The following is a 16305-nucleotide window of genomic DNA, read 5'->3' as shown; positions in this document are numbered from 1 at the left end:
CGTTTTAGAGTAAGAGATGAATCTCCTTCATCCATACCTACTGATTCATTGCCTATGTCTGGTTATACTTTTGGTCCTTTTGTGTCAGTTCATCACTTCATTGACTTTTGGTTTTCTTGTATGAATCGTTTTACAAAGTCATTTTTGGTGTCATTTGTAGCTTGGTGTTTGGTGTGAACAAATGATCAGCGCTGAAGGTCGTACTTTGACCTCTAATTGTTTAACTTTACACATTTTGACTTGAATAGAGAGTTGTCCCATTGGCACTCATACAATTACCACATCTTCCTAATTCATTGTATTATGTGTTGGGTTTCAAAATAATTAGAGCATCACTGAAAATTAAAATTGTCATTCCATGGAATTACCAGGTTACTATACAGTACTTATATATTGTTTTGTTAAAATATGCTGTCAAAATGTGCATCTATTACAATGAAATTGGAATTACTTTATAAATTCGAAGTGATGGCAAATGAACAAATGAACATGATGAATGGATAAACTAAGAGATGCAACAATCACTGATTTACTCAAAAAGGTAGTTATACATGCAATGCATGATCGCCACAAAAAAGACGCCAAAACCACTGATATGTTACAAATTTATTATTATTTGTACAGTGCAATCTGTACAGCATATACAATTCATGTACATTTGAACACATTTATTATGTACACAATGAGGGATAAACCAGCTAATATCAACAGCGATCATCAAACCTACTAACAAAGCTTGTCGTATCGACCCTCATCTTGTCATGAATGTATGCAATATTTCCTACACATTTAATTGTCAACAAACAACTTAGTTCAACAAGGAAGGAACCTTAATACTTTTGATACTTCAGCAATTTTTAATGAACATCATCTTTTTTCAAGAAAGTAAGGGCATATCATATGCTATAATATTGTAGTAAGATAATAATTGTAAAAAATAATAATAAAAAAAATAATGAAGTATAATCTTTTATAATAACAGAGACACCACTCTGACTAGAGATATTGTGATATAACTTGACAAATTCCTTCCCCTACCCCCAGCCTGAAAATGATGTTGGCCAATTATCAAAGAGATTTCTCAAACAGAGGATTTGCTGTTCTTTCATCATCATCATCATTTAAGACCTTTTTAATTTAAAAATTTGAAACTAGGATCATATTACATCTTTATACTTTTCGTGGAAACTCATCAAACTGTCTCATATAAATAGACAGTGTGATTTCTGTTTTAAAAATAACAACTTGCATCGAACTGGTTTATTTCAATGATGAATCTGGTTTCTGAATGTTAACCCCAAGTCTATGGGTTTTTGCATTGTTGGGTTGTTGTCTCATTGACAAACATCAAACACATATTTTAATTCACATTTTCGAGTTCCTCTAGTTTTCTAACTTCAATGTCAATAAAACAAAAGTATGAAATTATGTTTAAGACTAAAATTTAATAAAATATTTGCTCCAAAAATCCTGTTATATAAAAAAAAGTCTATTCATTTCTATTCATTTTAATTGCATTTCACTATTTTATGTAAAACATAAGGAAAATGCCCACTTCAATATTACTTAGTCCTTCACTTATAAAACCTTAATGTTCAAACAATGTGTGTGTGTATATATGCAAAGAATAGCAGCACTAAATGTGTAACACCAAGAGCCATTTTTATACTAACCAATTTGTTTGCCAGTTGTTGAATAAATTAAACATTTGTCCAGAGCATTCAAATTGTTTTTGGTGTTGAATTTAACATTGCCCAGATAAATAAAGGCATTTCTATTTTAAAGTCACCCGACTCATATGTTTCCTATGACCAAAAAAAATACTGATTTCAGCACCTTACAATGTATTTAAATAGCACTAGGGAAAATTTGTAATTATTTCACATGACCAAGAAATTGGTTAACACAGAAATGGTAACTTATATAATGTACATAATTTGAGTTAGACAGCTGAATGTTTGCAGTTTAAATAATAAATGTCTGAAAAGCAACCAAGGACTAAAAAAACAAAAGTCAAGAACAAAGAACACATCACTAACACATAATATGTAATGATATATATTCTTCTCAAACAAACAGCCCTTACTCACAATATAATAGTCACGTAATTGTAACAATATATATATACAAAATCTTGTCAACAAACACCAAGCACTTGTTATATATGAAAAAATGTACATGCCATGATATTTATGGGTCTTTCTATATTATCTTCAAAATTTATCATCTAAACAATAAATAAATGTATCAATTACTCATCCATATAAATGATTAAGATATAGTTTTAATTCTTCGTAATGAGATGGTTTTTTGAATAAATGCAAAAGAATGGAGCGCTTTTCTATAGAATTTCTAATATTTTTAATATGGAGAACTGAATTGCAAAAGAAGATAAAATTACAAATCTGTTATCCTGATTTTCAAAAAAATCGTCCTGAGAAAATTTATGAACGAATTACTTAAAAACATGTTTATATATGGAAGAACTTAACCGTTTGACTTGACCAGGAAATCCTATATGGATCTAATTAATCTGAACAGATATCATGCATAAGCATACATTCAAATTGATTCATGAGCTGAAAAAGCAGACATGAAAAATCTTGATGGATGATGAAGTACAGCAGTGACCATTTTGACATAAAAGAAAATTTTAATTTGAATATTCAAAATTCTACTGCATCTGTTAACCACTATGAAGCATTCTTGTTTGATAGAATTTGAATTCACTAAATTGACTAACAGTTTTAAACACAACCATAACAAAATGTCTATTTCTTATCTAACTAACATATGGTGCAATTAAAAGATCTTCTTCAAGACTCCCAACTCTTCTTATATTAAGCTATAAAAATATGCTAAAGGAACAAATGGCATAATTTCATTTGTAAGTTTCAAACAAGGTTGGAAAAAAACAATTTCATAGGAAATAAACGTTGGGTAGAAAAATATATGTTTATTAACATCAGTAACAATCTGAAAATCTCCGTGTTGGTCATAATTCATGTAATTCTTGGTAAGCGCTGGCCACATGGACATCTTGAGAATAGTGAGACAATGGAGCACGTTTGAGTTTCTGAAACAAAAAGAGGTATATAAGTTATACACTATATATCATGAATATAGCCTAGATACTAAATTGACAATAGTATGTTATGAAAGAATATCAGTCAAATAAATGAAAGTGTTATATATAATGTTGTTCCAGTACCTTTTTGTGTAGTTCCTTTTTAAAATCCCATGTGGTGTACAGACATGAAGGTCAAAAACTAAAGTAGAATATTTGTTGACTAAAAATAAATAACATTAATTCCAAATGATTTAAGTATCCTGGTAAGTACTTACTGAACAGTTTACCAAAAGAAGAGAAAATCACGAGATATCAATTTTATGACAATGCTTGAGAAATAATTGTTTGATTGAAATACATGTACAAGTCTTTTCAGAAAAAGGGGGGTCATTTGTTTACAAATGTACGTAGTTATGCAAAATAAATAGACCAAGATATTCAATAAATCAGATTATAATATAAATAAACTAAAATATTTTGTCCATCATCTAAATGTCTTCAGGGACAGAGACGATATCATACAGGTAGATAAAGAGAAATATAACACGTTTGATGACTTTTAAAATGTATGTATCATTGAACAAGAGGCTCTCAAGAGCCTGAATCGCTCACCTTAATTCTTTTGGTTAAATCTCTCATCAATGATTATTTTTTGCTTTTCAATTTATTTAAATGTTTTTTGGATCGTCCTATTTTCTTCAAAAGCCAAAAAAATTAATCATTTTCTCCTATGTTCTATTTTAGCCATAGGAGCTATGTTTCTTGACATACAAGGAAATAAAATATAAAATTTATACTAGATACTCTGAAACTCATTTAGCCTAAGTTTGGCTGAAATTGATACAGCAGTTTCAAAGGAGAAGATTTTTTAAAGTAAGTCAACATGATGAACAAATTGTGAAAAAAGTCTTTAAAGGGCAATAACTCCTTAAGGGGTCAATTGACAATTTTGGTCAAATTGACTTAATTGAAGATCTTACTTTGCTGAACATTATTGCTGTTTACAGTTTATTTCTATCTATAATTATATTCAAGATAATAAACAAAAACAGCAAAATTTCCTTAAAATTATCAATTCAGGGGCAGCAACCCAACAACAGGTTGTCTGATTCATCTGAAAATTTCAAGGTAGATAGATCTTGACCTATTAAACAATGTCACCCAACGTCAGATTTGCTCTAAATGCTTTGGTTTTTGAGTTATAAGCCAAAAACTGCATTTGACCCCTATGTTCTATTTTTAGCAATGGCGACCATGTTTGTTGATAGATCATAACTTCGGATACAATTTACAAACAAGATACCCTAAGGAACATTCAATTAAAGTTTGGAAGTATTTGGCCCAGTAGTTTCAGAGGAGAAGATTTTTGTAAAAGATTACTAAGATTTACGAAAAATGGTTAAAAATTGACTATAAAGGGCAATAACTCCTAAAGGGGTCAACTGACCATTTCTGTCATGTTGACTTATTTGTAAATCTTACTTTGCTGAACATTATTCCTGTTTACAGTTTATCTCTATCTATAATAATATTCAAGATAATAACCAAAAACAGCAAAATTTCTTTAAAATTACCAATTCAGGGGCAGTAACCCAACAACAGGTTGTCTGATTCATCTGAAAATTTCAGGGCAGATAGATCTTGACCTGATAAACAATATAATCCCGTCCAGATTTGCTCTAAATGCTTTGGTTTTTGAGTTATAAGCCAAAAACTGCATTTGACCCCTATGTTCTATTTTTAGCAATGGCGACCATGTTTGTTGATAGATCACAACTTCGGATACAATTTACAAACTAGATACCCTAAGGAACATTCAGTTAAAGTTTGGAAGTATTTGGCCCAGTAGTTTCAGAGGAGAAGATTTTTGTAAAAGATTACTAAGATTTACGAAAAATGGTTAAAAATTGACTATAAAGGGCAATATCTCCTAAAGGGGTAAACTGACAATTTCGGTCATGTTGACTTATTTGTAAATCTTACTTTGCTGAACATTATTCCTGTTTACAGTTTATCTCTATCTATAATAATATTCAAGATAATAACCAAAAACAGCAAAATTTCCTTAAAATTACCAATTCAGGGGCAGCAACCCAACAACGGGTTGTCTGATTCATCTGAAAATTTCAGGGCAGATAGATCTTGACCTAATAAACAATATTACCCATTGTCAGATTTGCTCTAAATGCTTTGGTTTTTGAGTTATAAGCCAAAAACTGCATTTGACCCCTATGTTCTATTTTTAGCAATGGCGACCATGTTTGTTGATAGATCACAACTTCGGATACAATTTACAAACTAGATACCCTAAGGAACATTCAATTAAAGTTTGGAAGTATTTGGCCCAGTAGTTTCAGAGGAGAAGATTTTTGTAAAAGATTACTAAGATTTACGAAAAATGGTTAAAAATTGACTATAAAGGGCAATAACTCCTAAAGGGGTCAACTGACCATTTCTGTCATGTTGACTTATTTGTAAATCTTACTTTGCTGAACATTATTCCTGTTTACAGTTTATCTCTATCTATAATAATATTCAAGATAATAACCAAAAACAGCAAAATTTCCTTAAAATTACCAATTCAGGGGCAGCAACCCAACAACGGGTTGTCTGATACATCTGAAAATTTCAGGGCAAATAGATCTTGACCTAATAAACAATATTACCCATTGTCAGATTTGCTCTAAATGCTTTGGTTTTTGAGTTATAAGCCAAAAACTGCATTTGACCCCTATGTTCTATTTTTAGCAATGGCGACCATGTTTGTTGATAGATCACAACTTCGGATACAATTTACAAACTAGATACCCTAAGGAACATTCAATTAAAGTTTGGAAGTATTTGGCCCAGTAGTTTCAGAGGAGAAGATTTTTGTAAAAGATTACTAAGATTTACGAAAAATGGTTAAAAATTGACTATAAAGGGCAATAACTCCTAAAGGGGTCAACTGACCATTTCTGTCATGTTGACTTATTTGTAAATCTTACTTTGCTGAACATTATTCCTGTTTACAGTTTATCTCTATCTATAATAATATTCAAGATAATAACCAAAAACAGCAAAATTTCCTTAAAATTACCAATTCAGGGGCAGCAACCCAACAACGGGTTGTCTGATACATCTGAAAATTTCAGGGCAAATAGATCTTGACCTAATAAACAATATTACCCATTGTCAGATTTGCTCTAAATGCTTTGGTTTTTGAGTTATAAGCCAAAAACTGCATTTGACCCCTATGTTCTATTTTTAGCAATGGCGACCATGTTTGTTGATAGATCACAACTTCGGATACAATTTACAAACTAGATACCCTAAGGAACATTCAATTAAAGTTTGGAAGTATTTGGCCCAGTAGTTTCAGAGGAGAAGATTTTTGTAAAAGATTACTAAGATTTACGAAAAATGGTTAAAAATTGACTATAAAGGGCAATAACTCCTAAAGGGGTCAACTGACCATTTCTGTCATGTTGACTTATTTGTAAATCTTACTTTGCTGAACATTATTCCTGTTTACAGTTTATCTCTATCTATAATAATATTCAAGATAATAACCAAAAACAGCAAAATTTCTTTAAAATTACCAATTCAGGGGCAGCAACCCAACAACAGGTTGTCTGATTCATCTGAAAATTTCAGGGCAGATAGATCTTGACCTAATAAACAATATTACCCATTGTCAGATTTGCTCTAAATGCTTTGGTTTTTGAGTTATAAGCCAAAAACTGCATTTGACCCCTATGTTCTATTTTTAGCAATGGCGACCATGTTTGTTGATAGATCAAAACTTCGGATACAATTTATAAATTAGATACCCTAAGGAACATTCAGTTAAAGTTTGAAAGTATTTGGCCCAGTAGTTTCAGAGGAGAAGATTCTTAAAATAGTTTACGACGACAGACGACGGACGACAGACGACGACGGACGCCAAGTGATGGCATAAGCTTACTTGTCCCTTCGGGACAGGTGAGCTAAAAAGCTTCAAATTATCTCCCTTAGGTGCAAAAAAAGTCATTTTTTGGCATTAAAATTGATATATCTTTTTTAAATCATCGGTGACCTATATTTTTGGTATTGATCTTAAATAAGCTGTACATAAACTAAATAATTGAAATTTAAGTGATTTCTGTAATTAGGTTATTTTTTTTATTTCAGTATTACCTCTATTTCTCTTATTAGTTCAACAGAAAAAAAATGACATTAACAAAAATGTATGCTTCTTTCGGAGGCAGATTGTAAGCTAAAATAACCATAGACTCCATTTTTTTATTTCATTTTTCTATTAAGTATATGATAAAATTCATCTATAAAAAAATATAGCGAAATCCTATATTAAAAAAAAATGATTTATACCCTTAAGTATATTAATATTTACTTCTTCATGTAAATAGAAATAACTTGTCAAGTAGTACCCCTGTCTGATACATTAAAATTTTACTTACCTCGACACATAAGTATTTACACAGCTATTCTTGATTACTTCCTTCACTAACATTTCTACTTCTAGTTTTACTTTCAGCGTCTGCAGCTGCTTCACGTGGTTTACCAGTACCAAATATACTAGTGTTACGTCCAGCTTCGCTTGTCTGAAGAACTGGAGCCGCTACTGTTCTTGGCTTCAGTTTTAGTTTAGGCCTTGCTGCTGCAGATTCTGATTAAATAATAATTATAATTTATATATCAAATATTTGCAAACAAAATATTGCTCTTAATTTTTTCATCATATTTCTAAGCTTCTTGGTAACACAGATTTATTTAGTTTTTATTCACATGAATGCTATAAAGCATTGAACAAAACTGATTATTACAAATAAAATTGAGAATGAAAACAGGGAAAGCTTTACTTATTTAAGGGGTCATCCATAATTGTCAACCATTTTCCAAAGTGTACAAAACGTACACTTTTTCAGACCCCCCACCCTCCCTCAAAAAGTGTACATCAACCATTTTCAGATTTCAAGAGAGGAATCAATCATTCTTAATAAAAAGAAAACCCTTTTTATTATATTTTACTTTAATACAGTTTGCATTGAAAATAAACTAAAACATATCTGACTGTTTTATTTGATGACATCTATAAGTGATGCTTGTGTTTTGTTAGAATAAAGAGTTCAAAGATTAGTGTTTCCCCTATCACACAGTGGGAACTCCAATGAAAAAGGTCACCTAGAGCATGCAAAAGATTAACAAAAGGGCACATAAACTATGCTAAGAATCAAAGAAAGGGAAATGCATGGTTATATTGCATTTGGTAAAGTATGGACTGACAGTTGTTGATGGAATCGGAGCTCAAGACAGCAATCAATAAAAGTGTAATGTTTTAAAACATTTTAAGTTTTTAAATTTCCCGCCTGTATTTCTATTTAAAACGTCCCTGTAATTATGCCATTCATGGCACTATTATCGTTTATGTATATATACTGTAACGTGTACATATATTGGATAATTTTTAAGGCTAAGGTTAAACTTCATATGGAGGTGCTCCTAATTAAAGGAGGCTTATACTAAGAAAAATAAGTTTACTTCCGTTTTATTGGTTTACTGTTTTGGAATACATTACAAGGAAATTGATCGAAGGACCAGTTTAAAATCTTTTCACAAAATGGCGTCTTGTCAAAATCAAAACATTCAAAGAATTTAGTGTTTCCATCAGTTTTGTTTATTAAACAGAGTGAAACGATAACAATTTATAATAAAGCAGGTGAAATTGACGATCGGGGGTACTTAGAAATGCTTGCAAACTTTTTGTTTAAAATTTTTTACAAGCTTACATTTTTGAAAGATTTAGTTTTCATATGATTTGATCTTTAAATCGTTCAATCCGGATTGAGGAGAATTATGATATCGAAATAAATATCATCAAGTGAAAATAATAAAGAAGAAATTAGAAGAGAAACACACCCAAGCCAATTCTTGATTTTATTCATCGACCTTCCCTAAGGAAACGAAATAAATTATGGAAATAAAAAAAAGCGTACGGTAAAAATGTTGATTTTTTAACCCCCTCCCCCCCAAGTGTACGTTTTGTACACTTTGGAAAATGGTTGACAATTATGGATGACCCCTAAATAGATGTCTCTTTTAAGTTGACTAAATCTCTTTGGTAATAATTTTTTGTAACATATTTTAGTCAGGGGCTTGTGATTGACCATGGGTGGTTGTCCTTTTGTTGCTGTTTATCATATTATTTTTTTTTTTTTTTTTTTTTGTAAAGTTTTTACTTGTGTTTTACTCTTGCACCACTGCCAGGGGAGGGGAGGGCATCAATTATCATTATTACCCAGTCACATTCTTTTTATGTGTCTGTCCCACATCAGGAGCCTGTTGTCCAGTGGTTGTTGTTGTTGTTTGTTGCTGTATATCTAATTGTTTTGTTCATAGATCAGTTTGTTAGTTTTCTTGATTGATTTTTTTTACATTTGTCTTTGCAGGGCTTTTTATAGTTTGCTATGTGGTATGGATTTTTCTTATTGTTGAAGGCCTACAGGGACCTATAATTGTTAACTTCTATGTCATTTGAACTTTGATGTCAATTTGTATCATCGGAAATCCTACCACATCCTCATATTTCTATATTTTACACATGTCATACTGTGGATTCATTTATTTTCCAATTTATTGGGTATCAATCTTTTTTGGATTAAATAAATCTTTCATTTTCTTAGATATTTGATTTTGTTATATTTCAAAGTCTGCATTCAACCTAATAGCATATATGTACTTTGTTGAACATTTATATTCGTGGTTCACCTTTACCAAAGAAATTTGGTATACCATAAATAATAATGAATCCACAGTACAAGACACATATATTTATATTGCCATCTATTACCTGGAGATGGTTCACGAAATTCCTCTTCCCGCATAGGAGGACGGTCTTGTCTTGATCTGCCACCACCTCCGTAAGATCCACCACCTCCACGATCGTATCCTCCTCCTCCTCCTCTACTGCCCCCATCAAATCCTCCTCTGTCTCTGTAACCCCCTCCTCGACCTCCTCGTCGATCACCAAATTGTCCGTCGTGATCATTACCCCTGTCATTCCATCCTCCTCCTCCATCCATGCCACCTCGGCCACCTCTTCCTCCACCTCTATTACCTCCACGGAAACCTCCTGAAATATAGAAGACAGCTAACACAACAATTTGAAAATGCTAAACAAGAATGAGTCCATAGTACACTGATGCCCCACTCACACTATCATTTTCTATATTCAGTAGAACATGAAATTAGAGACAACACTCTCATTTGGCATTAAAATAAGAAAGATCGTATCATAGGGAGCATGTGTACTAAGTTTCAAGTTGATTGGACTTCAATCCATCAAAATCTACATATATCAAAAACTTTAACCTGAAGCAGGACAGACAGACAGCGGACGAGGGGACAACTGAACAAACGCACAGTCCAGAAAACATAATGTCCCTCTACTATCGTAGGTGGGGCATAAAAAACATGATAGATTATAATGTATGGTTTTTTTTCTCTCTCATCATACATAAAACTATGTTTATTATTAATTTTTAATTTAAGTTTTAATCAGAGTTTGCGAAATCTTTTTTTCCCTGGTGGTCCTTGGAGAAAATCTGCTTCTCTTCACTATTAATTCTATTGAAAAATACTAAAATTGTGTCAGTCCTTTGCAAAATTTTGGTGGTATAAAAATCCTGCGGGCTGACACTTTTCACAAACTCTGAGTTTTAAACCAATTAATAAAAAAAATAAGATTCTCATCTTGCACTAACTTAAATGATTTTAAATTGGTTCTCTTTGTTCTGTATCTGATTCACTGCTTAGAATATACAATTATTTTTTATATGATATTACTTGTTCTAGGACTCTTATCAATTAAATATTTACCTTGACCTCCACGACCTCTACCCCTATCTTTCCCTCTATCTCTACTTTCTGCTATATCAACTCTCAGATTTCTGTCTTCAAATAACTGAAACATTAAAATTGTTTTATTAAATGTTGTGAATGCAGTGGTGAAGACTTCACAATACATAAATATGCAATCTTTACTTTACTAGGCACATTTGTGAATCCATGTGTTTTGTCACTTATTTTTTTATATTTGAATTCTTCGATAAGTTATCCAATAAATATGTGTCTGTAGGATATTTAGAAGCAACCATTTGATTTGTATACTGCATGACATATATTGAAATAAAAATGAAGGATTCTGGCCATTATGTTTACATGTCATTCATTGACAACAGCTTTCAGTAAAGCTCAGTATCTGTGACTGGTCAATGTTGGTGAAGAAATGACTCAAATTCTATTTATTGCCCTTGAACCTTTGAGCTAATAACAATACTAGTGTACTTACCGCACCATGATAGGTGAGAGCTTCTTTCAATGAATCTAAACCTTCAAATTCTACATAGGCAAAGCCTGAAAATAAACATACAGATACAGTCAATTCAGAAATTTTTGCACCCACTTGCTATTGCCATTGTTGAACTTTGCAAAAAAATGTGAGACAAATTATAACAATTTCAGGAAATGCAGCATATAAATAATCCTACAAATTGAAAATAAAAGTTTTCACTTCAGTTAAACCTATCCTCTTGCATGTCTTGAATAGTTATTTTAAATAATTGTAAAAATTCTTTACTTATAGTTACAGTAAACAGATTCAAGTGTTTATGCATTAACCAATCATTTTCTTGGTTTTTATAGACACAGATGTGGTATTTGAATTTTGCTGTATTGCGACAGGGAACCCCTAACACTGCTTTTGAGAAACCATTCATGTATGTGAAAATTTATGTTTTCCCATTCTCAGTTGCATTTACATGCATGTAATGACATGTTTAAATCTCAAAACACAAATAGCTTATTTTAACATTCATGTTTTCACAACCAGTCACCAGTGTGTGTTGCTAAGGATTTTACATGTACATGATGTATTCAGTTATAGGACAAACGCCAAATTTCATCCTAAAATTTAGGAGATATCAAATTGCACAATTTATTGATGTTAATTAACCCATTCAACATATTACAACCTCTTATCAGACTCCCTGCTGGTAGAGATTAGAATCTGAGACTACTATCAGACCACTGACCATAGAGACAAATAGATCAAATCAGAAACAATATATTAGTGTATATTTCAGAATTTGTAGAACACTATTGTATAGAAACTTATAGCGTGAAATCTGTTCCAGGAATACAACATATGTGTATAACGTAACGGTACCCAAATTGCACCGAGTACCCAAATTGCACCTATTTATCAAAAATAGCAGCGAAAATCTAACAAGATTTCCTAGAGACTAAAAAAATTGTATTTTTATGATTTGATACTATGCACGTCTTTCAACATAGGTAAAAATATATAGATATACACAAAACGTTCACAATATTTATCAACAGATGAAGTATTTACTGAAAAAAATAATATGTACTGAAACGTCGCCATGCGACGTCATCAAAACATCATCTTTTTAAAATTAACAAATACAATACGTTTCAAGTATCCATTTCTTAAAAAATGAAGAGTAAGCATGGACAAATATCCAATTGTTCAAAATATTTGAAAAAAATAAACAAAAGCTCTGTTATTTGACTTTTGACGATGCGAATTTAAGCATGGATGCAATTTGGGTACTCCTCATTACAGAATCTGGGATGGTTTGGAGGTAAGTTCAGACCAATTTTTCTATGATTCCTTATGGATTGAAAATCAAATTGGTGTACCTTTATAATAAAGAAGGATACGGCTACAAAATAAACACAAAATGGAAATTTTTGTCTTGATCATAAAAAAACTTAGTTGAAAAAACTGTCAAAATAGGTGCAATTTGGGTACCGTCACGTTATAGTATAAATATTTTTAAAAGAGTTCTTTGTATAAATATATTTGAAAGGATTTTTACAGGAATTAATTACTAAATTAATAAAGGATTTTGAAAAGGGGATGCAACAAAGCACTGTTAGGAGTACCTACATTTGAATATGACCATAATAAAGTCTTGAATTAAAATTATTGGAAAACATTTTTTTATAAATATCATTACCGTATTTAGAAAATAATTCTAAATTAAGGTTTGAGAAAGGTTATTGATATTTGTTAACTTAAACCCTAGACTGTATGATCTATCTTAATATTTATTAACAAAAATAGTTCTAATCATTAGCAAAGTACGGGCCTTGAAGGCATAAAACTTTGCTTCGTGCTCGGAGCACAAAAATTATGCTTGAAAAAATGAAATCCAGCAATTTGATTGGTTGATTTTCGAGTCTAGAGTACAGAAATCATGCTCGAAAGTTTTATGACGGTGAGGCCCGAACAGTTCAAATAAAAACTAGACAAAATGATATCCGCACCGCACTTTACTGTGAAGTAACTGTACTTTATAACAAAGTCAATGTTGGATTTTTTTAAAAGATACTATTGTGTCTGGAAAACACAAATGATGCCCCCCCCCCCCCCGGATGCAAAGTGTTATTTTAAAGTACACAAAGTTGAGCATGGGAGTACATAGGTCTATGGTTCACTGTTCATTTTCAATACATCAAATATAGTTGACCTAATACTTATGGTTTCTATGAATCAGACTTAAACAGGAAAACTAAACATTATCAACTGAATCATGAAAATAAAGTCAGATGAACCAGACATGCACACCTTACAATCAATCTGTGCATTAAATATAGTTCACCTATTGCTTATAGTACATGTATCTAAGAAAAAAAACTTAACCATGAAAACTTAACAAATGAACCAAGAACCAAGAAAAATGTATATAAATCCGTTCCCCATAGATTTGGCCACTTTACTTGCAGGCTTGACAAATAGCAAATTTTAAAACTGGAATTATTAATAATGTCAAAACTTGTGTTGGATTTTTGACACCGTTACTAAGCTTAAAAGAGAAAACATTTTCAAAGTGTGCATGTGGTACAAGAACCTTTAATTTGATAAGTTCTCAAGTTTCATTCCAGTTTACAAAAAAATATTTTGCAAAATCAGTAATTTCTTATTCATATTTATATTGTAGATTTAGTTATAATTATGCTTAAATATAAAAAATAAAATGCTGAATACAAATACTCTGTTTTCAAATGTTTGCATTGCCAAAATTTGTATCATAAAAAGGGGGGTCTTTTATAGATAAAATTCAAAAGTCATAATATTTGCCACTAGCTGATTCTGATAACAATCTATTTATGTGGAACAGTACTTTGACAGTACACAGTACACATGTGGTCATTTCTGGTCAGTCATCTAAAATATTGTGGTAATCAGAAGCTTTCCTGCTGTGACGACAAATAAACAAGTGTTTGAATAAATGATTTATCAATAATCTGTTAATTGGATAATGTTCTGGCTATTTTGCTGAAGAAACTCAAAATCTGGCGTTTGTCCTATAACTGTATTAAGAAATCTATTTTTCTGTATATATTTTGTAGTTTGAACATCAACTTTGTCTTCAAATCTGGGTCTGGTAATTTCCATGTTGGGAGAATTGCTCAATCGAAAAGAATATATCATACCTTTAAATTTATCTGTATCTCTGTCTCTTACAAGCCGTACACTTTTAACCTGTAAAATAATACAATATTGAATATTACTATATCATGCATATTTCATATGATATTTACTGTTTTTTTCAAATCATTGTTACGATTTCAATGGACAATTTTCCTGTTTAAACACCTAAATAAAAGTAAATATGTTTCCGGTAACATCATTTTGAAAAATAAGTTCGGTAGGTCGGATTTTTTGATGATTTTTTTTTTTTTGACATTGTAAACGAAATCCGGAAAATTATCATAGTTTTTCCAATTCCGGATCCGTAATTAGTTTCCAAATACCGGAGGTCAGCCATTTGCAATGTTTTTGAAGCACCTGCTGTGCAAATTTCTTGGATTTTAAACCTATTTGGAATACCTTTTGACATTAATAAAATGTTTTACTGGCTTTCTGTGCCAGTAGAAGCAATTTAGATTAATTATTATGTCAATTAAGGCCAATTAAAATTAATTGATAGATTTTCATCCCCGCCCGCCCCTCTGAAATCTTCCCGCCCCGATTTTTTTTTATTTTTGAAAAAAATACGATTTCCGGATTTTGTTCATTTCTGTAACCGGTAACCGTCGATAATTTCGTTTCATGTAAAACTTCCTGTTTCAAATTTCGGTTTTCGTATTTCTTAGCATAGTCTTACTGAATGATTATGTCGATATATTCTGCTGATCTATGATGACAACATCATTTACCGAGAATAGAGATTGATTACGAGAAGGGGGTGAAAATTTCGGGTTACGAGTAATAAGCTGTGTCCAAGAACACAAATCGCCATATGTCACAAATGACACAAATGTTTGTGACTAAAACACCTTGGATTTATTTTATTTATGCAATGACTTTGTGTCAAGAAATTTGGATTGTGAATAAAACCCAAAAGCGTTAGAATCGTGGAACACATTTGACTGGAATAAAGAAATTAACACAAGCATGAACTTTTTACATTGGTGACCGTATATTGAGTTAAAAAAATCGACAAACATACGCATTTTTAATTTATTAATTTATAGCAAGCTCTTAGATTTAGATTTAGCCTTAATTTCGTTTTTTTAGAAATAGAGAAAACATCCTCTGTCCCAATACCCACGATAGAGTCATTTAACAACTTTATGTTCTACATTGTATTTATATTTACAGATTGCATATTAAGGACCAATCCTATTATTTAAACACTGTTTGATTTTTCATTTTATTCTGTACTTATCATACTTGTGTTGCATACCAATGCATTTGCTTCATATTATTAGGACAACAAAACATTGTTAAGAAAGAAAAACACATTTGATGTAGGTAGTCCAACTGAAGAGAGCATTTCTCCACATTTCTGCTGTTTACTATAAAATAGATTTCTAAAGCGGCAATTACATGTAGAACAGTGGTTGCTAATCAGAGATATCTATTTATAAATTTGAAAAAAAAACCACCAGCATATGGAGTATATGCATGTGTCTCAGTTGGTACGTTACTCTAGAGCTATAGCTCAAAGTACGTTGATTTTGTTGAACAAGGAATACTGCTTTCTCAAAAGTTGCTAAGACAAGGCTATCAATCAATCAAATAAAGGTCATCACTCAAGTAATTTTATGGTCGCCATCATGAGCTGATTGGCCATTATGACAAAAGTGTGTCAGAAATCATATCTCAGTGATATTCTTCCTCATTCATAAGAACCTTTCATCATTACCGAAGTGAACAA

At 31.4% G+C, this 16305-nt stretch overlaps 1 protein-coding gene across 1 annotated transcript in view; it reads right to left on the bottom strand.

The window, feature by feature from the left end:
* Nucleotides 1-591: 591 nt before the first annotated feature.
* Nucleotides 592-16305, bottom strand: part of LOC139527854 (eukaryotic translation initiation factor 4H-like) — a 34399-nt gene continuing 18685 nt past the window's right edge. The window contains exons 3-8 of the mRNA XM_071323531.1: nucleotides 14576-14624; nucleotides 11400-11464; nucleotides 10928-11012; nucleotides 9900-10181; nucleotides 7510-7718; nucleotides 592-3076 (exon numbers count right to left, since the gene is read on the bottom strand). Of these exons, the coding sequence (XP_071179632.1) occupies nucleotides 7534-7718; nucleotides 9900-10181; nucleotides 10928-11012; nucleotides 11400-11464; nucleotides 14576-14624 (666 nt within the window). The 3' untranslated portion in view covers nucleotides 592-3076; nucleotides 7510-7533. The remainder of the gene's footprint in view (nucleotides 3077-7509; nucleotides 7719-9899; nucleotides 10182-10927; nucleotides 11013-11399; nucleotides 11465-14575; nucleotides 14625-16305) is intronic.

The sequence above is a fragment of the Mytilus edulis genome, chromosome 6, assembly GCF_963676685.1.
Source record: "Mytilus edulis chromosome 6, xbMytEdul2.2, whole genome shotgun sequence".
Taxonomy (NCBI): Eukaryota; Metazoa; Mollusca; class Bivalvia; order Mytilida; family Mytilidae; genus Mytilus; species Mytilus edulis.
This window is presented reverse-complemented; position numbering and strand designations above follow the sequence as displayed.